The sequence below is a fragment of the Labrus mixtus genome, chromosome 11, assembly GCF_963584025.1.
Source record: "Labrus mixtus chromosome 11, fLabMix1.1, whole genome shotgun sequence".
NCBI classification, from domain to species: domain Eukaryota; kingdom Metazoa; phylum Chordata; class Actinopteri; order Labriformes; family Labridae; genus Labrus; species Labrus mixtus.
This window is the reverse complement of record NC_083622.1, coordinates 2992257-3016562: the sequence shown is the minus strand read 5'-3', so window position 1 is coordinate 3016562 and position 24306 is coordinate 2992257. Positions and strand designations below refer to the sequence as shown.

At 39.8% G+C, this 24306-nt stretch overlaps 1 protein-coding gene across 1 annotated transcript; it reads right to left on the bottom strand.

The window, feature by feature from the left end:
• Positions 1–1320: 1320 nt before the first annotated feature.
• Positions 1321–16896, bottom strand: LOC132983327 (sodium- and chloride-dependent transporter XTRP3-like). Its single transcript, XM_061049598.1, has 11 exons — positions 16503–16896; positions 11107–11247; positions 10064–10155; positions 9742–9969; positions 7904–8014; positions 6669–6910; positions 4609–4771; positions 4178–4379; positions 3174–3333; positions 2870–3035; positions 1321–1647 (listed from the first exon to the last, which is right to left on the bottom strand). The coding sequence occupies exons 1-11, from the start codon at positions 16624–16626 to the stop codon at positions 1477–1479; spliced, it is 1800 nt and encodes a 599-aa protein (XP_060905581.1). The 5' UTR covers positions 16627–16896; the 3' UTR covers positions 1321–1476.
• Between the last annotated feature and the right edge of the window lie 7410 nt (positions 16897–24306).

Below are 24306 nucleotides of genomic sequence, written 5' to 3'. Positions count from 1 at the left end.
TACTGACACTTTTAGAAATAAAAGGTCAACTACAAGAATAGTTTTTTTTTCTGGTGGTTTTAGAGCTGGACTTCCACTAATCCTTCTGCTGGACTTTAATCCCGTTGTTGGATTTTGTTTATCTACCAATAAACAAAATTTGACCCTGAATTAGTTCACTCCGTTTACAAGAGAAAATTTTAAGGCTTAATAAGAACGACTTTGAGCGTTTTGTAAGTGTGTACAATATGACAACAATGACTGCACACGCTACATGTCATTACTCATTGAGTAAACTAATATCTACAAACACTCATCATATGAACACTAAGATAACTAGTGTCACAACAAATACTGTATTACAACCTTATTTGTTGTGAATGTTTGGTAATTCAATAAACTATATCAACACTATGTTTTAAAGTTAGAGGGAAATTCCAACATTAGTTAACCCGAGCTCTACTTTTTAAATCTTTTTTAGGGTTTAATTTACTCATATATTAACAAACAAGTTTTGTAAGTTCTCCAGTAGATTTCTCTTCGGCCTGCAGCAGTGAAACAGGTCATTGTGGCTGCAACATAGTCACTAATTGATCAAAGTTGTTCCATTAAAGTTGTTGTTTTTGTCTCTGACAGGCTCAGATTCTTATTTTAAGTGTCAAACAACTTGACAGAAATTATCCCTACAGAGAGAGACCTTTTTCCAACAGAGTAAGAGGATTTTTTAAAACAAGAATCAGCTGTAACATCATTCTCTTCAAAGACACCAGACTCCAATTGATAAAAACAGTAATTTTACCACCGGTTTGTTTGATCTGTTTGTTTGTGTTATTTGAGATTACACAAATACTCTGTGGAGCCAGATAAATAAAGAAAAAACACCAAAATAACACAACAACAATACTTTACTATTATTTTAATAATGGTAAAAACCATGTTCATCTTTAACCAAATGTCTGTCTCTGTAGGGATCCCTTCTGTAATGTTTTCAGTGACAAAAACAAGACCTTTTAGTGGATGCGCTTTGATTTATCAAGGATTATGTTGCAGCCATTGCAGACTGTTTTACTGCTGCAGGCTGAAGAAATCTACTGGAGAAATTCCTGAACGTTTTGAACCATTTGGTGATTTACAAACCAAAACATGTAAGATAGGACCCCGAAATATTAAAAAGTACTAGAAATGCAGTGGAGCCTGCGGGCTAAGAGTGGGAGAGTCTCTACTCCAAATGTGATGGCCTTTACCTATATCAGTGTCCAGAGTGTTCCTGGCTCAGAAGTCTAACTTTAACACTGAGGGAAAAGATATAGCTATAAGAATACATTCACTTTAAATACTCAGTTATTTTTTAAAAGAAGTATAAAATGTAAAGGACAAAATGACCATTCATATCGTGTCCTCCATACGATCCATGATAAAAAATGTTGTGTTTCTGAGCTCAGTTGGAGGGGGAGGAGTCTATGAAGGCAGGTGATGTTCACAGGTGGCTCTGTGTCATTAAGGAGATACCGTGCTGATAGAACGCTGCCTCTTATGATGGCTCCCATGTCTCCTCTTCCTGCAGTACACATACAGAGCTGTGAGGGGAACACAGCACACCGATGACGCCAGCAGCAGTCCGATGAAGAGCTGACCAAACACCGGGTACTCCATCACCTCCGACTGACCCTGAGGAAACGACAGGCATGGTTACAGTCTAGCTGAAATAACAAATATAATAGATGTATATTTTTTTAACCTTAAATTCACCAGCATTCTGTGCACCAGTATTTGAATATATGCTAAAAATTTGCAAAGAGCTCATGTGTACAGATGTCTACTGCTTTGTACAGCACAGTTTTTGCATTAAAGAGATGAAAATGCTTCATTAGGCATCCATGTGTTGAAAACTGAACATTGTTGTTAGGCTAAGCTATTACCCCACTCCCAACTCCTGACAATAATGTACAAGTGAAGGTGAACTGTACACTTTACAGTCCAAATTTGGAGATATGAAAATGTAATCAGAATGTCAAATCTCAAAATGCATTAGAAGGTTTTAAAGAATCATACTTATATATTATATATAAAAATACTCAGATCAGCTCACTGTGATCATAACAACTGTCGGGGCCTTTGTGTTATGTAACATTAAGACTGACCTAATGCTCTTTGCACCATCTCTGCTCTTTGTGTGCCTGTGTGCCTGTAAACTTATAACTGAGCTTTCTGTTTAAGTGGTTGCCTGAAAACAACATTGTTATCTCACTTTCAGCTGGTTCACCTTTTCCTACTGTTACTCTCATAATGTGTTTAGTTGTTCAATGCAGGAATATTGGATAAGTTAAAGCTGCTTTTACTTTTGTCACTCATACTGAGATATTAATCTCCTCAATTAATTAATGAGGAGAGAGGGGGAATTAAAAAAAAAAAAAGATCCATTTCACCAGTAGCCGGAAGCAGAGATCTCTGTAAAAAAACAGATCCTTAGGCTGTAACCTAACCTTGATATGGAAATGTTTGTTTGTTTTTTGGAGTTTCTAACCATTTTGTTTCGGATTGTCATTAAGATTTTGGATGGGAGGACATTGGATTTCATAAATAAGTCAGACAGTCGTCTGCATACAAGGAGAGCCAAAATGTGTGAAATCCTCCAGGCAAGCTTCAAAGAAGAGTGGTGGAAAGAGTTTTTCTGCTGTTTAATGATCTGCAAGTTAATGTCAGCTTTTTTTCCCTGAAACAGCCCTTATTCAGGACAGGATATTGAAGGGGGAAAAGCTGCTCGATCTGTAAATCAGGCAGACCTTCATTCAGGCTGACAAAATCTGACCCCTTTCACAGATTTTCACCAGCCAAAAAGTATAAAATCTAAAACATCAATAATAAAAAAGTTAAATAAGCCACAGCTAACCTTGTCTTTGTTCCATGCTTGATAGGTGGGGGTTCCTCCCTGGATGTAGTTGATGATGTAGAAGATGAAGAGGGCGATGAGGAGGACAGGACTTACTCCGCCCCACATGATCTTCCAGTACCAGTTAGGACGATGACCCAGCATGTCCTCTATGTCCTTTTCAAACCTAAAATGAGTAGATGGTGTATGTAAATCCAAATTGATTCAAAGTTACATCACTGAGGGCATTGCTGGTTCTTTATACTCCATGAACATGTTAATTTATTTGGTTGTGTTGTGGGCGTGATATCGAATGCATACAAACCTTCTAATTCCATAGATGTAACTGACGGTGATGACCTCAACGAGGACGATGAAGAGCAGAGAGAAAGTTGCTCCGTAGTCGTTGAACATGGTGAACCAGTAGTTTCCTGATGGTGTGGTGAAGCCGAAGCCGAGCAGCAGACAGAACAGACACACTAAACCTGCAAGTGAAACACATACAGTCCCAGACACTCGTTCATTATAATTAGATTATCATTTCATCAATCAAGCCATTTTTGTTAATTACAAATAATAAATCACCCAGTGTTGGGTTTCTAGGACTTCTCCCAGGTATTCATATTGTTTGATTTTTACTGGTATTGTATTGGAGTCTAAAATTCTGGTATCGTGCCAACCTTAGGGGCTCAAATTTTGCATTTTTGTATGCTATGCAACAGCAATGACACATTATAGTGCCGGTAGTTACGGACTCGATATTTTCACTTTTCTCCAAAAATTTCGGCCATTGTTGTAGCGGCTCTCTGGTGTCTCCGATGTTGTCATTTACTGTCTCATCACCATACTAGTCTATACTGCTCCAAGCTGTTCTATTCATACTGCATTTTGCAGATGCATTATGTTAATTTCTGAGGACGTGCACAACTAACGATGCAAACCACCGCAGGTTACGCAAGGCTGATGTCATGCAATGTTTTTATGATGATAACGATGGTTTTGTTTGATAAGAATGATGACGACATTAAGGAAGGTTTTGATGTTGATTAGAAATTTCAAGAACAGCTGTCGATGTTGTGCTTTGCCTCTGGTCACTCTCTGTCAGCACCTGTGTGTACGATCAGACTTAAGGATGTTTGTTTGCCCTTATTGATGTTGTTTCCTCTTTTCGAAATCATTTCTTGTGTTGTTCTTACTCTCTGATGTACGTCACTTTAGATAAAAGCGTCTGATAAATTAATTGAAGAATTGTAGTAAATCAAAAGAACACGCTGACCGACCGAAGTATGATGAACAAAAATATGTGACAACTTTGAAGTCAGATCTTACCGTTGAACAACTCATTGCTAATGTGGGAGAAGACCTTGAAGTCTCGTAGCGGGGTGATGATGGCGGTGACGTTACCCAACATGCTTCCCATGCCCAGCAGCAGGAGCATTGAGAAGTAGAGCACGGACCACAGCTGAGGCAGAGGCATGTTTTTAATGGCCTCACTGTAAACTATGAAGGCCAGACCGGTCCCCTCTACCGCCTGAAACATGAGAAAGAAAAACGCAAACTCTTGAAGACTGGCACAGAAATTGAGGGCCTGATTCACCAAATGAGCATATTTCTTGGCGATTGACCCCTATACATCTCTCTGTCACTATCTCATTGTGATATGTACTATTCTAATGTATTTATTTAATGTTTTATCATTAATCAGTAATGGTCATTTTGATTTGTTCAGCACTGTTAAGATGTAGTAATGAGGCACTGACCGTGTCCAGCTCCTTGTTCAGGTCACAGGGGACATCTGGGAGACCGAGTTCAGCAAACTGCTGCGGGTACGTCGAGTTCAGCCTCTCGAGCCACTCGAAGACATTTTCCATGTTGATGGAGTCCTCTGACAGGCTGAAGGCGTTCAGCAGCAGAACACGAGTGCTGACAAGGAAGAAACAGGACTGTTAAATTAACAGTAAAAATGTATCTTCACCAAGAATATTATGAGCTTTTAGAGTCCTCCAGTGCATCCCAAGTGAGTCATATTTCAACACTGTATTCTATTAAATATGTTTGTATATCAGCCATGTCTTAAAAAGTGTACCGGTATATAATATGGCAAATAAAAAGCCTAACATTCACCCTCACATTAGGTGACACACACATGATCTGGAGATTATTAAATGCCTCTGTAATTAATAATTACAGAGGCATTTTGTAATTTCTTTATCACATATTATACAAAATACACTTCACCAAGTGTTTCTGACACTAATATGTGTCTCTAGTCCGTCTATAAACCACCCAATGATGAGAAAAGTCCATCCTCTCCATCTTTAGCCTGCTCCACTTTTCGGAAAATGTGTGCTCAAACATGCCATTTGGAGGTTTTCCCTTCATGACATCACAAAGGGCAGTAACCCCTCCCCCAGGTGGGTGACACTCCCACATCTAGGTGTTTGTTCTGCCCTCTGAGTCTGCCTTCTCACCGTAAACAACAGGACATGGAGCGAGAATGCCAGAGCCACACCTCCTTCCAGGGAGGGGGCGTGGTCAGACACAGCTCATTTACATTTAAAGCTACAGACACAGAAACAGCCTGTTCTGAGCAGGGCTGAGATAGAGGGGTTTATAGGCATGATCAAATACAGGATCAGAGTGGATCTATAACAAGAAACTTTACAGACATGTGGAGCTCTGAGACTTATTTAAACTGGTTGAAAAGGAGGATAATATGTGACCTTTTAACAGCCAAATTAATCACTCATCAAGAATCTCTCTCGTTATGTAAAAAAAAACAACCTGTGAGTTCCACACTAGTCTTTACTTTTCAAAAATGTACTCAAACCATTTTAAGTTTTGATAAGGCAATAACATCGCAAAAGCCCCAGCGAAGAAAATAGCTCAAAACAATATGTAAAATGGCAGCAGACCGTTGGAAACTACAAAGAATCTTAGGCTAAGAAGGTCTTGGCTAAACAGGACCTTAAAGGAAACAAGCAGCCTGACCAAAAGAAACAGCTCAACAGATTATTAATTTGAGCAAAAAAGACGACTGAAAACTAACTAACTAACTTTTTACGGCTGCAGTAGCTACAGGCTGATATCAGAAACCTCAACACATATTCAAACACTGTGGACAGGAGTCAGATACCTTAAGACCAGACCGGAGGTACTTAACACACCGTGCAAAACTTTTCAAACTGAAAACTGCTTTCTGACACAAAGATTGATAGAAACTCAACCGAGCAGGCACAGACTACTTCTGCACACACAGATGTCCGATCCCTTTCAACAACATCATGTTTAGTATTGACACAGCTGTGATGAGGAGGACGATGCAGACACAGCTGTGGTGAGGACCATCACAATTAAATTAAAAGGTCAGAAGGATTCAGCATGCTTGACAGTGCTCTGTTTTGGTTTGTCTTTGTTAAAAGTTGTTGTGAGTGGCAATTTCACTGTATTTAGCAAGTCACATGTCGGCTGAAATCTGTCTTGCTACGGCGCTATGAACCAGAAATAAACAGATTTTACTGTGATTTCATTACAATAAACAGGTTGAGTGGATACTGAAATAACTACATCCTGATGTTGATTTGTAAAAAGCTTGAATCCATAATTATGTTTGGAGTTTGGATGGACAGGATGATCATTTTGATTCAAAATGATGATGCCATAGAGACCTCATTGCCGCTCTGCTTTCATGGCACAGTGCATATTTGAGTTGTACATATTGGTGTAAATTTCAGTCTTCATTGTGACTTTGCATGTAGTCTCACCTCGCACAAAAAACACCTTCATGGCACACAGAGAAGCAGAAAACACACACACACACCTCTCCAGACAGTTCTCGTAGTTGACGGTGGCCTTGAAGCCGTAGATGGAGAAGGTGACGATGCTGGCGAAGATGGAGGTCCCGCTGTTGATGAAGGAGACGACGATGGCCTGCTGCTCAAAGTTGTTGTTGTACTCGTTGTAGCTGGCGAAAGCTATGAGGGACCCGAAACCCAGGCCCAGCGAGAAAAAGATCTGAGTGGCCGCGTTGATCCATGTGGTCGGGTTGGCGAGCTGCTCCATCTAAAAATAAGACAGCAGCACATGTGGGAACAGGTGCAGACACACTAACATATGAGCAATCTGAGCACAAAGCATTACATTTTAAGAATTCATTGAGGCTGAAACAAAGGCACTATAACAGGGGGAGAATGTATTTTGAAATAAAATGTCACTTAAACAACCCCCAGTTTCATAAAAAGGTCGTACATTGTGATGATTTGCAAAACACTGAAACTCCACATATAACAGAAAATAGCAGAGAAGTTTTATTGTTTTTGGATAATGATCTGCTCATTTGAATTTGATGCTGACAACGTGTTTTAAAAAAGTTGTGACAAAGGCAACAAAACACTGAAAAAGTTGTGAAAAGAGGCAGAGGGTGCGCTCATACTGCTCCGGACCTGAGCACGGTTAACCCCTTTTACATACTGTACGTCATCAAGTAACGCATTCTCAGAGTCAGTACTATGGAGAACAACACAGAGAACATAAATGCAACTTTTACTGACTTTGTGGCTTATGTTGAGTCGTTTTGGTCAGATTCAGCCTTTTACACTCCTGCGATTATGGAAGGCGGCTATCGATTAAATGTCATGTCCACGTTGCATACCAGTGCTTGTTAATGGCTAATGGTCATGTAGCTGCAAGAGCTGGGGATGGAAACTCTGACCTTCTGGTTAAGAGACATCTAACTCTACCACTTAGCCCAAAGCTTGTGTAATTGGCTCAGTTGGTAGAGTGGGTCAGCTCCCAACTGGAAGGTCGGGGTTCAATCACCAGTCAACTTGTTTGGGCGCAGTACGTGTTTCCTAGTGTGAGTGTGCCCTTAGTCCTTCTCTGCTTGTTCAAATGAATATGGGGCTTGCAAATCATCACATCATGTTTTTATTTACATTTGATGCACTACCAACTTTTGGGAATTAGGGGTTGTAATTCTGATACAAAAAAACCTTGTGGAAGCCGTTTGTTATGTAACTTGTGGATGGTATGATTATATACAACTTGGATCCTTACCTTTGGTGTAAACATGTAAACGATACCATTGATGGCTCCGTGAAGAGTGACACCTCTGATCAGGTAGACGAAGAGGACCAAGTATGGAAATGTAGCTGTGAAGTACACCACCTAAAGAGGGATCCAGGGGGGAAAAGTTAGAGCCGAAGTCTAAATATACGGGTGTGTTTGTGGGGTTTGGACGGCAAATTTGAGACCCTCAGACCCCAATTATCATCCAGTTTGGTCTACAGATCTGTCATCTGCTGTGTTTCCTCAACTAAAAGCCAGTAGTCAAACACAGGCTCAAGCTGTTGGACATAAACAAATAAAGGCCTTTCCCGGGTATAGGCAAGTGGTAGACCCAAACTGTGTGTATTTTCATGTTGTCTTAATTGGCATTGCAACCTACCAACTCTTTGAATCTCACACCTACTATATTTTGTAGAAACACACAGGTACCACTAGATGGCCATGCCTATAACATGCTTGAGTGCGATGTTTGCAGCGCAAGTTGGTAAAATGTTCAAATCATATATACAAATATGTCACAGTTAAAGCCTTGTTAAAAAAGTAACTGATGTGTTTATTTATCAGCATTCTGCAGATGTTTTGGTCAGGCAAACACTGAGCTTGTAAAAAGAAGGCTAACGTTAAAAGTATCAACTTTATACTTAATACATTGGAGGAATTTGAAAAAACCTGAGGGAATTAAAAACCTGTCTTCAGTGTTGGACAGTAACAGGACTGCAAATAGCAGCGTTAGCAGTTTAACTACATTTCCTGGTAGCTTTGTGGCAGCCTCCCTGTTTTCTGAGGCAAACAGCTTTTCTGTGGTTTAGCTGTTAACAGTTAACAATACATGAGTGCCCCCCCCCCCCCCCCCCCCCCGCCCCAATGATAGAGTACCATTAAATTACCTCATGTCATAGTTGAATATGTTAAGCCCCCCTTCATGACTGTACATATTTCACACTAGCTGTAGAGTAAGGTCAGGGGTTAAAGGTGTTTTAAATTCCTGCCCGTACAACTACCTCAACCTGCATCCCTAGAAAGTTGTTTCAACAGATTTCAACTTTTTTATGAATGTAAAAGACATCTTAGAGAAATTTCAGTCTGGTTTTAGCACTTCATACAGAAATCGCCTTCCGCAGAGTAGCAAACTACTTTCTTTTAGCTACTGATAAAGGAGAGAGATCAAGTGCGGCATTCGACACAGTAAATCATGGCAATTAAATTGAACGCCTCAAGACTTGGGATGGTGCCAAGGGGGCGCCACTTAGTTGGTTTAATACCTATCTATGAGACAGAATCTTTGCGGCCGCCATAGGTAACCACTCATTCGCCACCTCCCTTATTACCTGTGGGGTGTTCCGCAAGGTTTGATTTTAGGTCCACTTTTATTTTCTATTTTTATCCTTCCTCTCTGTAACATCATTCAACAACACAATCTCTCCTTCCCATTTTTATGCAGAGGACACATGGATATGCTTTTCGCTGAGACCTGGTGACCAAAGAAGCCTCTGCTTTCACCCCTGATTAAGGGTAACGACAACGATGCTTTGTCATAGCTTACATAGATGTTGCTGTTTGCTGATTAACGTCGGTTAACATCAGGTATTTTTAGCATTTAGGCACAAGAGGAAACAAAAATGCTTTCTGACTGATCACCTGAAGTCAAAAAATAACTTCTGCAACATTTCTGTAGTTTGGATGTTACAGTCTGTATTAATAAGGATGAACCTAAACGCTTCCATGGCGCAACCAAACTAAAGACATAGATATTTGTAGTTTCTTTTAAATACAACATCTGTAGACTGACTAGCAGTGTGTCTGATCGCAGAGACTCAATGTCTCACCTTTCCAGTGGACTTGACTCCTCGGACGATGAACAGGTACGTAATGATCCAGGACAGCAGGAAGCAGAGAGCCTGGCCCATATGAACTCCTCCGTTCTCCTCAATAGAAGAAGAAATACCAAGAGTTTCTCTGTAGAAGAAATACTGAGTGGGCGTGGCCCGCTCACACTCCTCCACAGGTCCTGTCAGGTTAGCATTGAGTGGACACTCCGCCCACGGCAACACGGACTGTGACGTAAGAGAACACAGGGAAGGATTATTAACCTGAAAACTGAAACCTATTTAAAAAAGATATATAGTAGTTTATTGAAAATCAGCTTACTTGAAATGAATGAAAGAGGTACCAGAAGCTCCATGCGTTGATGATGTTGTAATAGAGACACAGATACAGAGAGGTCATAACACTAGCAAGACCTAAAGTGAGAGAATTAAACAAAAATTATAAATCAATTAAAGATGCTTCTGAGTCTATGTGAGTCATCAATCCAGTCAAATCTCAGAGACAAACCAAGCCCACGTTTTTTAGCTTTGGTTTGCCTAAAAAGGACAGAAAATTAATGTGTTACTCTCACATATTAACGCACATTACTTGGGTGACCAGTAAAAAAATAATAAAATCAATCATTAAAATCAGAATATTGTCCACAGGCTGAGGTCGTGCCTGAGCCAAGTTCTAAAATACTCTGCTTCACATCATTTAGCAACGCCATAGTAGTATGCTAGCCTACTAAACAACCTACTCAGAAGTACAGCCATATGTTTGGAGAGCGATGGTATCAACATTTTCAGCGAGCAAACGATGTGTAAGAACAAGGTCAGGGGTGTTTAAGAGCTTTATAAAATCCAAACTAAAAGAAGAAGAAGACATTGAAATTAAAACCAATATGTGTGTTAACACTAACCGAGACCAAGAAATACCTGAGACCAGAGTGCTCCGAGACCGGGACAAGACAGAAATATTTAGGGATCGAGACACAGTCAAGACCTAGATTAAGTCAGGGCGAGACCGAGACAAGACCAAGACCAAGACCATAAATATCACTGAGAAATCATCAACTTGTGTTTAATAAAGATTAATAAAATCAAACTACAAATTAGTTGAAATGATTTGTTCTCTGTGATGGCCTTGACCGGTTTTCATTTAAAATCCGGAGTCCGCCCAGTCCGAGACTTTCAAAAAAGAGGTCTCAAGACCAAGACGGATTACGAGTACTACAACACTAGTGTGTGTCTCCTCTTTAGTGCAACATTTTCATGACCACATCTGGATTCTTTTTCTCACTATTCTTCACATTTCCACATTCATGTTTTTAATCTTTCACATATTTTTTTTTTCCGGTTTTGTCTTTAAGCTCAGTGCCTTACCCAATCCTCCTAAATATGGGCTGATGGCACTCCACGCCCCGATGCTGCCCAGACTCATCTTCTGACCGATGGCAAGCTCCAGGTAGAATAAAGGGATCCCCTCCAGAACCAGCATGATCATGTACGGGATCAGGAATCCTCCTGGAGGAGAAAATAATACAGTTAAACATGGAGAACAACAAAACACACCCTCTGATAGGGTTTTATTACATTATAATATGAAAGAAAGTGTCTTAAAGGTTCTGTTAAAAAGCTGTGTAACTTTATACAATGAGTTACTCATTTATTTGGTTTTATGATCAGAAATCGAGTTTAGTGGGGAGAACACAGAGGACGGCCGAGCCGAAGCGCACGTGGAACGGAACAATAGCCAATAAGTAAGCAAGTTGACTAAAGCAGGAAGCACAACAGCAATAACCATGGCGATAACAGCAAACATGAAGCATAAAGTTAGATAGACGTCATAAATGCAGGACCAACTTGCCATAAACAACCACAATCAAACGGACAAGGAAACGAGTCCGATCAAAATGTTTACCGTAATGGATGTACCGGAAAACAGCTAGCCAACAAGTGTCATAATTTCTCGTCATGTGCGTCAAAATCATTTAAAGGGGACATGTTGTGAAAAATCCACTTTTACAGTGTTTTTGAACATATATTTGGGTAACCTGAGTGTCTACTGACCCACAAAATGTGATAAACCATCCAGTCCTTTGTTTGTGGATTTCGGCATAAGTCTTACAAAACAGAGAAAAATGCTACGTTTCAAATTTGCACTCCTTGTGACATCACAGTGGGATTCCGGTTAAAAACAAAAAAAACTCCCCTCCCCCTGGTATCTCCACCCCCAACCTGGAACAAAACTTTAGTGCAGGTCCGCCATTTTATTCTCGCTACAGAGGAGTGATGTCTACCAGGAAAACTCAGGGGGGGGTCAATGCATTTAAAGAGACACACACACCAAAACGGAGCGTTCTGAGAGAGCTGGTTTATACAGGGTCACAAACCTCCTCTGGTGCTTGATTCATGTTCTATTTTGATAGGGTTTTATTACATTATAATATGAAAGAAAGTGTCTTAAAGGTTCTGTTAAAAAGCTGTGTAACTTTATACAATGAGTTACTCATTTATTTGGTTTTATGATCAGAAATCGAGTTTAGTGGGGAGAACACAGAGGACGGCCGAGCCGAAGCGCACGTGGAACGGAACAATAGCCAATAAGTAAGCAAGTTGACTAAAGCAGGAAGCACAACAGCAATAACCATGGCGATAACAGCAAACATGAAGCATAAAGTTAGATAGACGTCATAAATGCAGGACCAACTTGCCATAAACAACCACAATCAAACGGACAAGGAAACGAGTCCGATCAAAATGTTTACCGTAATGGATGTACCGGAAAACAGCTAGCCAACAAGTGTCATAATTTCTCGTCATGTGCGTCAAAATCATTTAAAGGGGACATGTTGTGAAAAATCCACTTTTACAGTGTTTTTGAACATATATTTGGGTAACCTGAGTGTCTACTGACCCACAAAATGTGATAAACCATCCAGTCCTTTGTTTGTGGATTTCGGCATAAGTCTTACAAAACAGAGAAAAATGCTACGTTTCAAATTTGCACTCCTTGTGACATCACAGTGGGATTCCGGTTAAAAACAAAAAAAACTCCCCTCCCCCTGGTATCTCCACCCCCAACCTGGAACAAAACTTTGGTGCAGGTCCGCCATTTTATTCTCGCTACAGAGGAGTGATGTCTACCAGGAAAACTCAGGGGGGGGGGGGGGGTCAATGCATTTAAAGAGACACACACACCAAAACGGAGCGTTCTGAGAGAGCTGGTTTATACAGGGTCACAAACCTCCTCTGGTGCTTGATTCATGTTCTATTTTGACCAAAGCACAGCACAGATGTTTCATTTAGCCCACAGGGGGACTGTTTGAAAAGGTGGAGAAGGGGGATAATATGTCCTCTTTAAGATTTTTAAAAATCTTTTAGTGTTTGCCAGGCTTTAGTCTACCTGACGTTCCTCATCACCTAAAGTTGTTTCTGCCTGTCTGACATTTGACAGCGCAAAAAAAAAACACCTCAGGGTACTTATGCTCCAACTCATCTGGACCCTCGTAAATAGGAACAGCAGTCACTTGCCACCAACTTTGCCCCCCAGCCAGATCATTCCCCAAGAGATACCCCATCATTGGGAAATTGTGGACTAACTCCTACCACTACATGCCCGATGCCTGATTTAAGATATACGGCATACATGTTTACTGATCCCTCCATTGGACCCTATATCAAATCATGTCTCCTCTTTAAGCACACCATATTACCCTAAACCTGTAAGAATAACAATGCATCTATGTATGAAGTTATCAAACTTCAACATAATCCCCCCTTTAGGGATTAACTAACCCCCACCCATCAAGCATTAAGACATCAACACAACAGTCTTCAATAACCATCACTTATCGATAAATACAACAGCCAATCATCAATAACCATTCATCAAAACAAGCTAAGGACATGCTGCTTCACCTGGAAACATTCCCTTAAAGAAACCCTTTTTGTGTATAATTTGGGCGATCACACAAAGTGCATTCTTTGTTGTGTTTAATGTTTTGTTGTGCAAAGAATATTATGTAAAGATGATTAACCACAGGGCGTGTGGTTAATGTAAAGATATCTAAACCTGGGCGGCTGTGGCTCAGTCCCATGTGTCCTTGGGCAAAACACTTCAGCCCAAATTGCTCCCGCTGCTTTGCCAGCAGTGTATGAATGTCTATGAACAGGTTAAGTTACTTCTAATGGACTCTTTACATAGAAACCTCTACCATCAGTGTGTGAATGGGGGTTAATATGAAGGAGTGACCTGCGGTGTAAAAGAGCTTTGAGAAGTCAGAAGACTAGAAAAGAACTATAAGGAGTGTGGTTAATGGTAGATATCTGAGCTAGAGGGTGTGTGGTTAATATGACCCGACCGATGTGAGATTTTTGGGGCTGATATCGATATTAGGAAGAGAGCCAAATCTGATGTCAGCCGATATTGACAAGCCTGAATAAATGCTGTTTTAAATTTTCATTTTTTTTTTACCAGTAAGAATGTTAAGTTAAATCCCTAATGTATAAATCTCTTGTTATTATTTATATATTTTAAATGCTTATTTACTATGTATCTATTCTTATATTGTTTTATTTGCTCTGATAACATGCTGCTGTAACGCCACAATTTCCCAGTTTGGGATCAATAAAGTAATTCTATTCTATTCTATCTTTCTTTGATCTATGCTCTATCTTTAGAGAAAGATAGAAATAGAAATACACACTCATACATATCTGACTTCCACTTCCATCTGTGGGAGTTTTCAAAGGAAACTTTATCGATAAGCAAGCGCTGCTTCTGATTTAACACGAACAGTGTGTGCACTCGGGCCGTTCCTCGACAATCGGACCATACAGCGTGAGCTCGTAAAGTCATCTGTGAGCTTTGGTTTGTACGTTTTAAACAATTCACTCGTACAGTTTGACATTGGTACGGCCTACATCCAACCTGAGCAGGTGTGTGCTCTCATTTGCAGCTTGCAGAAGTGTAGGCGACTGTACATTTTATGGTTTATGTTTTTATTGCAATTCCATATCTAAAGTGCATTTGAGTTTTTACAATAATCAAAGCCATGTAATTGTATCACAGGTGCATGTAAAATTCAAACTGATGACCATTAGTCATTAGCGTTAGCAATCACTTCTTGTTCTGTATCAGCTGTGTGGGTGTAAAGTCTGTAAGGCCACAAATTGGTCACATTTCTACTAAATCATTCTCTTATTGCTTCCTGGTGCAGCCCACGTTTATTACCTGCTGTTAGGATAAATATATCTGCCTGCTTTCAACAACTCACTGTGTGATAAGAGCCTGATAAGGACTCGTTTGTAATATGCACCGCCACAAACTGCACCCCGCCAGCATGACTCAAAGCAACAGGTCATAAACAGGTAACATATGACTGATATTGTTAGACGTTTGGTGTACTATCTGAGTTTAATGTTTATTGTTCCATCTACGAGGGACGGTAATCATCTTTAACTGTGGCTGTTACAAAGAGCTTTAAGAACACTTTTGCCTCCTCAAAATTTCAGACAATAAGCTTTACAAGGGGGCAGAAGTTCAGCCAGTTAAAGTCCCGGTGCAGACCAAAAAAATATGGAAGTTGGTCTGTGTAACTGGAAAGGTGCTAAGTCACTTCCTGAGTACTGCCGAGTTACCCTTGAGCAAGGCACTCAAAACCTCTCCACTAATGCACGTCCACAGGTCCTGTTAGTACATGTGTGTAAACTTTGGGCCGGCGTGTGTGTGTCAGAAGCATGTCTCTCAATAACAGAGTGTAAACCAGAATTTCCCTCAGGGATTGGATAACCTATGGGTTGTCGCAATACCACATTTTCAAACTTCAATAGGCCTACCGTTCTGGTCAAATCTATATACTCGTTTAAATACCACAGCGACAAAAACAGCAGCTACACACACACAATATACCAAATATTGCAATCGAACTTCAGCACACTGACTATATTGCACAAACATAGGTAACATATTTGTGTAATTTATACATTATGCATTTGGTCAAAAATAAGACTGAAGATCTCTAGTTTTTTTTTTTTTAAAGTTTCGGTAATTTTCAATAGGCTATGCTGTGGATCATTAGAATAACAGAGACAGTTTCATGTTGATACAAGTGATATCAGAAAGTAATAAGTAGTACGCTGCCATATCCGTTAGGTAAAAAAAAAAAACATTTTAATGATCCGTCTGCTCTCATTTTTATGAAAGAAAGAAAGTTCTTAAAGGTTCTGTTAAAAAGCTGTGATGTAACTTTATACAATGAGTTACTCATTTATTTGGTTTTATTGATCAGAAATCCAGTTTAGTTAAGAAACTAAACTATGAATTTGAACCATGTGTGTGTGTGTGTGTGTGTGTGTGTGTGTGTGTGTGTGTGTGTGTGTAATTTCAAGCTAAATGTTTAAATTTAAACTGAAAATACACATTTGAGGCTCTATATGACACATGACTTTTATATTAATTCCCCTCATGTTCATGTATTTTACTTACAAAAATCAAGTGTTATTGTGTATATTGTAGGAATATTTTAACACATTTGACTTTGATATTGTTAAATAATTATAATCTAATGTGTTTGCTTCACATAATCAGTCGATTTACTCATTTAATCATCAGTATTTTGTTTTTATTCTTTGGGGGAAAAAAGTTTCTATCAAACGTTGCAGGGTATGAGGACAGGTGAATGTTTAACATGAGAAGTGCTCTCTATTCAAATTCCTGTTAGACTGTGTGTGTTTGTTTGAATAATGATCAATCCCGTTATGTAAGCGGTTCTTACCTCCGCCGTGCATCTGACAGAGGTACGGGAACCTCCACACGTTCCCCAGACCCACCGCGTACGATACGCACGCCAGCACGAACTGCATGGGGTTGTCCCAGTTGGGTCTTGCATCTTTTCCCATGTCTGCGTCTCCGTTAGTGTGTCCACGTTGTTGTTGTTGTTGTTGTTGTTGTTGTTTGCAGATTAGCCCAAACCTGTTAAGAGTCACGGGAGCAATTACCGGAGCGGCGGATCGGTGCGTGTTGCGTGCTTTATGATCCGTCTGTGATTGAAATGTGGCCACACTGAGGAGGAGGAGGAGGAGGAGGAGGGTCCTTTACAACTACTCCTCCCGTGAGCCTTCTGCTGGAGAGTGCACGGCCGAAGCTTCTTGGGAAATGTTTGTCCTTTAAAAAGCAAACACGTGCAGATACACCTGTTTGAATGGAAAGGTGTTTAAATAAATATCCCGGTGTTTATTAGTGAGAGTTGAGTTCCTATTGGCAGCTCATATTCAGTCGTCATATTTCATATTTGTTTGATGAATTGGGAATGTTTTGCTGTAGCTGGTGCTGCTCGAGTTGCCATAGCAACACATGAAGTTTAAAAAGCTCGACTTTTATTTAATATGATTGCTTATTTGTTTTCCTTTAAATGCAATCTTAAAAAGCAGGTTATGCTGTTAATTCAGTAATTTATTAGTCAAGATGTTTTTTTTTTTTTTGTTTGTTTGTTTGTTATGTTGTCGTGTCGATAAAGTTTCTTTGAATGTCACATGACGTTATTGACCGGAAAGCTAGGCTACGTTTATTCCTAACCGTTGGTCAGCAGGCGAACACGTTTTTCACGGTGTCTCCACGATGTGTCTTCTGTGAAGATTAAAGCTTGTTGTGGACATCAGTATGAATCGTGGACCTTTTTACTGACCGGCAGTTATATTTGCATAAGTGAGAGGTGGAGGCAGCTGTCAATCACACTCATCGTGCGGTGGGCGGAGCTTGGAAAATAACCATGTGACTGTTTGATTGTATAGGCTATCGCTGCCTCCTGAGGAAAGTCTGAGCCTTGTTGTCTTTACCTGACCCTGAACCTGACCCGACACTAAAGCACTCTCTCAGACACATACAGGCCTACATGGACTCCATTCGACCTTTTGTTTACATTGTGGCTGTGAAACTAACAGGCGGTGAGGCTTGTAGCGCCACTTAATTCATTATCTTAAAGAAACCTTCGCTGTTTTATTAGAATGGGATATTAAATTGGATTAATTCAATTTTAATCAGCAATGAAAAGCAATGGATAGTTTCTTAAAATTGTGCAGGTCTTGTGTTTTTAAAACTCAATCAGACATTTCTTCTATTTTCCTAATCTGCATTTCAATAAGAAATTGATATCTGAATATTCTGGATACATTTTTACAAAGGCTTTAAGGCATATTTCATGCACTAAAATGTCTGAATCATATTCCAACTATTCATTACTTCCTTCTTTAACCTTTACCGTATTTATTTTGTCAATTTTTTTTTTTTACAGGCTGCAACACCAAGGGCTCAAAAATGAAGCTAACACTAAAGTGCCCAAAAAAAATGCAGTTCCTTGAGTGTCCACTTGAGGCTGTGTCCAAGAGTGAGTCAATCCCTATAGAGCCCCATTTTAAAATGTCCCATTTTACATCAGAAATTAACTTCTTTAAAGCAGGGTACAAAAACAGTTTTGGTCTCTACAGCTAATTTATCTATTTATGACAATTGTACAGGTTGAATTTTTATAGGATTCTGCTGTTTAAATTGTATTTGAGGAATATCATGTGACATTTTTTAACATTAATATCGTATGTATATTATTATATAATTGAGTAATGACTTTCTAAAAACAGACTGAAGTCTAACTTCCTCTGGGTTTGTTGTTCTCAGCAATGTGTTCACACTGACGAGATGGCGCCTCCTTCAGTTTGTTTAAGTTTCTCTCAGAGACTCTAAAATGTTTCATACATTTTTTTTTTTTTTTACCTAAGCTCCTCCCTTTGCCACCATTTGCAGGGAAAGACAAACCACTTACTCAGGGACGCTGTATGTGGAGTTACAAAGGTGGAGTTTCGTTGCAAGAGTACAACTTTAAGAGGACCAACAAACTTTCAAAAACTGAAGAAAATACTCTTTTTTTTGGGTATAAAATACTTCTATTGGCTGCATATCTGAATGGAGATAAGTCGCGGAAACGGCTGCACTCGGTCGGAACAGCGATGGAGGGTGGGGAGGATGTAAACTGAAGGAGATGATATATACACACTGTTTTCAGTGGAGCTGTTGCAGATGAGCTCAGCCTCTGTGCTGCTGGGTAAATGGAGACGCAACCTAACATATAGAGTGATGTAAAGATGTTGGTCCCCTTGCCAGCTCCAGTTCAGGACGGCTCTGTCAGTTGAACCAACTTTGACCCCGCCCCACCAACACCAGGTTCTAGTTGGTGGACAAAGTGTGTGTTCAGGGTTACTGTGTCAGGAGGAGGACACTACTACACTGAGATTTATGGACCATCTGCCTCGTGAGCCGCAGTGACCCTGTTTGTTTACAGCGAGACCGTGCGATCAGAGTGGATCGCTGTCTGCGTGGAGCACTAAATATATCATTAGCGATGACATGAAGTCATGGTCAGCTGGGGTGTGACCTGCAGGTGAGCAGATCCAGCACAGTTTCCTCATCAATTCTGACAGGACAATATCTGACCTATCAGAGGGTAAAAGGCAATAACCAGGTAGCTGCCATGGCAGGAAACAACAATCCTGACTCCCATGCAGAGGCAGTTGCAAATAAAATATAAATTTTTTAAAACGCTAGAATTTGAATTTGAGTGTAAAGCTTGAGTTCAGACTTGGACTGTCAATAAACTGCATAGCAAAACAGATTATTTGTCTGATATTTACATGAAGCTCTAGCGTAAGTTCAGTCAGGAAAACTATAATAACATATGTATATAACCTTCTTTCTCATTCTTCCCTTTTTGCACGCTAACTCATGTTTTCGCCGTCATTTTTTGAGCTGTCATTGGATAATCAGCTGTCTCCTCAGCGGTACACATCTAGCGTCCCTCCCTTATTTTCAGCTTATTATCGTTCTGCTCCCCTTTTAAATATGATTCTTTCTCTCCCTTAGTTTCTTCATGCTGATGTTTTGCGCCCCTCCACCTCCCCAACACCGCCAGTCTTCGCAGAATCATCATCCATCAATTCTTCACCCATCCGGTCTAATCATTTATCAGCTTCACCACCACCAGGGTCTGGACTCCATGGGGGGGGGATTTATTCTGTCCACGCTCAGAAACATTCTCCAAACACATCAACCTCCCCATAGAGTCCGAGCTCCAAAGTATTTCTGTTAAGCCACATTTCATTGTTATTCATTGTAATAAATAATTTTCTTAATTCACTTGTCTCTCCTGATTGAAATAGAAGATCTCCAAAAGGCGGCCCAGAGGTTAAGGTCAGTGACTAAAGCTGAGGTGACACCGAGCAGACAGTTAGCGGCTCATCACCTGTCACTCAAAGAGACGACGTAAATTACTTAACTTTAAGTCTTAAAGGTATAGTACGTGACTTTCAGACTCTTTAGCACCAGTCTCTCCCGCCTTCAACATCAAATAAATCTTCTCAAACCCCCAATCTGTCGTGATGGTTAGTAATAAGCACGGAGATTTATGCCAAAGTGTTCATCTTTATGAGTAGTTCTGTAAACTTCATGCTGTAAGGGACAAGTGTGGAAAAAGAAACTCAAAACTTAAGGGACAGGCTGTGAGACATTTTCAGGAGAGCATGTGTGAAAACAGCTTTTGAAATAAGGCAGATGATATTGTTGCTTCCTTTAAAGACGTCGGTTAGTTTTTAAGTGTTAAAGATTTCCTTTCTATTTCTAAGTTTTGTGCACGAGTTAAACTTCATTTGACCCTGTTCACCGCTTTTCCTGCTTCCTGTGTGTTTGATTGGACATGGTTGGTTTAGATCCTGCACAGTCAGCCAGCGGAGGTGCCAGGCAGCAACTTGTAGTTGCTATACCAACACAAAAAAAAGATCTGGCCCACTAAAAAAAGAGCAATCAGATGTTTAGCTGTGAAAACTATGGGAGGAAAACATAAAAAAACATGATTACAAACAGATCTATCTTTGATAACGTGCTTGACATTTGATTGATTTGCATTTTTTTGTTTTTGATCTAATTGTTTTTGTTCCAATTTACTAATTTTAATTTCATATTCCATAACTTTACCAGGATTTTCATGACGGTACAAAGCCTGGAACATTTTGAAAGTTTGACCACAGCTGCCATCATACTGGTGTACAAATCTAAATTTGAAAAAAGTGATCGGCCTGAAGGAAACCTCTGGTTGAAACGTTGTTATTAAAGATACAATATGGACTCTCAATCAATACAACAAAAACAAAAGATGACGTCGAGGCTAGCGGTCAATCATGGGAGTTCTCTCTGCAATTCCCCGCTTCCTTATGTAGCTGTCTTTGACGTAGCATCTGGTGTTTCCACAGCAACGATAAACATTCTGTCTGTCATGGCCGTTCACCATGACAACACGTCCCGTTGCAATTGTAAAATTACAGATTTCTCTGGTTTTGATAACTGTTGGAAATATTTGAGGTAATGTAAGTACTCAACAATAAAATATTACATCCTTTTTTTATAAATTTAGATATTTTAATGTAAACATTGTCATAAAATTTGACATATTGTACGTTTAAATAAAGTTTTTTATTGTATTAAGCAAGTGCACAGGCGTATCTTCTTTTTCTTAACTTTTCTATAACAAAAGAATTTTGCATTAGATTACCAAAGGGACATTGGTACATGGTGAGTTTTAAAAAGAAAACAGCATTCACTTGTGAAGGGTTTGGAACACAGATTAAAGCTATATGCATTTTTTTTACTCAAAAATATAGTATGAAAAATCAGATCAGAGACTATCTCAGTGGAGAAGAAAATTAAGATGGAGTTTTTCACCGATGAATGAGACTAAAAATGGATAAAAAAAAAAGTATTGGGTGTAGTGTTTAATAATTACTGCATGCATTCCCTCATTCACACCAGCTGATGATTCACTATTTAAAATATTCAAACAGACTCTTCATCAGTTAAAACACAGACTAAAGCATGTGCACGGTCCAGTTAAATGACAGAGTTGAATGCACACCGTGCTGTGTCAGTTTCAGTTGTGTGCTTTAGTAATGTAAAACCAGCAGGAGACTTCTTTCAAGCTGTGCACACGCTGCATTGTTTCTCGCTCTGCTTACATAACAATCCAAAACAGACAGCTTAACGTAAATGATTCTAAGTAATCAGACGGGCACGAGGAACAGACAGTTGAAAAAAACATCACAGGAATGCAAGGCATAGAGGCTTCTGGTTCTTTGAAGGTTTGAAGAACCAGGAGCCACTTTGAACGTTTAGTTTTGCTGCTTCCCTCTGCAGGGAACTTTCTCCAAAATGACTTGAAAATGGCAGATCTCATTTCGCTTGAAGCCTTTGGCTCGGCATTGGACAGTGCCTGATGTGTTTCTGAATTGTAATCTGTGATCACGACTCAGCACTTTATCTGCAAACCAATTTGCACATTTTAATTTTTGTTTTCTCTTAAAGTCTTTATATGTGATTTTTCACACTTAAATATAATATAAATCAAGTATATCCTCTGAAAATAACTCTGTGAGTCATGACTGTCTACAATGGGTGTAACACCCGAGTCCCACTGTCTGTGATGTTTTCAGAGTTTTCAGAGTCCTATCTTCACTTTGTTTACATTGTCGGGACGGCCGGCTGACTCCTCCCCTCGTGTATAAAAGTTGTTTAATTGAGGGACTAGAGAAAAGAAGAATAACATACTGTACTCACTGCTTAACTGTGTTTCTAGATCACGCTCATTTCAGGTAAATTTACATGCAGTGTGAAGATACGAGCATAATAAAGATCGCTAGCATTAGCATGCTAACACAACAATGCACCGCTAGTTGTTTTGGTTTCATGCTGGTGCTCAAGGGCGACATCTGCTGGATCAAAAAATCACATATAAAGCCTTTAACTTATTGTTTGTGAACTTTTTATTAATCATGTGATATTTATTATGACGTGTGCTGCTGATCTTGATCTCAATGGGTTAATTACCCGTTAAAAAAAAAAAAATCAAAATAAAGATAAAGGTACTACATATTTACAACTATTATAAGCAAGATGTCTGTCAGTGATTAGAAGAGGACAGACTTTAGGACCCACTGCTGTTGTACAGTCTGATGGCAGATTGCACATCCTTCCTTTAACGCTTCAATAACAATGAAATGTTGACTCTTACATTCATTTGAAAAGTGGTATTCCTGTTTGTGGAAACATGTTAGTGTGTATGATCCACAGACCTCCGTGTGAACTGTTTTCATTGAATCTTCTCCCAGCTAAAGAAACTGTTCCAGATAAACGGAGACGTTCAGCCTTGGCGGGTCACCGCGACTCTCAGATGGAGCTGGTTTTGTAACGTCCCACGTGTGGTGTCTCGCTGTGTCCCACTTTACTGTTGTTGAGTCCCCACATACCACAGACCGTGTTTGTCAGGGCCGGTTTGGGGCCACCGACTCAGCAGACGGGATGTTGTTTTTTTTTTCATTTACTGATGGACAGACTTGAATGAACACGCTCAATATGAGTGAGTTCTGCACTGTAACAACAACAAAAAAAACTCTGCTCATTATGGTTCATAAGTTAAAGGCTGCACTGTAAACCCAGTCTCTTCAGCTGAATGAGCACTTAAAGAACTCACCCTGAGAGAATATAATTAGTCTGAGTTTCCTTAATCTCTCCTGACGGACTCTTGGTGCTCCTGCTGTTTGATTCCAGTTAGGACAAACACATCATGACTGTTAAAAACGGTCAAATTATTACAGTGAATAGGAAGGGAACAATTTAAACAGAAACATTTCCAAGAAGACTCCAACATGTCTGTAAATGTAGAACTGCATAGATGGGTGTTCAAAGTTTGAACTGAGTTAAAAACATATATTTTGTGTTGTAAATTGGATTACTAACCAGTAGGCCTGTAAAGGTATTTGCATTGGTACTGAACAATTACGGTTCAGGCATCAAGATTTGGTGCATAGGCAATCACACCCCCATCCAGGTGGCAGTAATGCTGGCAACTGTTTGCTTACCGCTATTAAACAGCAAATGAAGAAGGAGAAGTAGGCAACAAAACACAAAAATGAAAAATTCAGAAGTGCAAAATCCTGCAGTTCGTCAAGTGTCCACTAGAGGCTGGCACCAGGAACACATGAAGTCACATACACACAATAGCAAAAGAAAAAGCTGTTTTTACATAAATAAAAATGTTTACAGCCTGGTACAAAAAAAAATAGTCTATTTCTTCAGTTTGTTTACATCGCCGGGACGGCCGGCTGACTCCTCCCCTCGTGTATAAAAGTTGTTTAATTGAGGGACTAGAGAAAAGAAGAATAACATACTGTACTCACTGCTTAACTGTGTTTCTAGATCACGCTCATTTCAGGTAAATTTACATGCAGTGTGAAGATACGAGCATAATAAAGATCGCTAGCATTAGCATGCTAACACAACAATGCACCGCGAGTTGTTTTGGTTTCATGCTGGTGCTCAAGGGCGCCATCTGCTGGATCAAAAAAATCCAAAAATCCCTAACCCCTTTAAACAGCTCCGTTTTAATTTCATGACCGATACGAGTCATCCATAGTTAGGTATTGACAGGTGGGCGTGATGTAAGGGTTCGTCAAGAGGTTTAAAACCCGCCTCAGCTCCAGCTCTCAGCC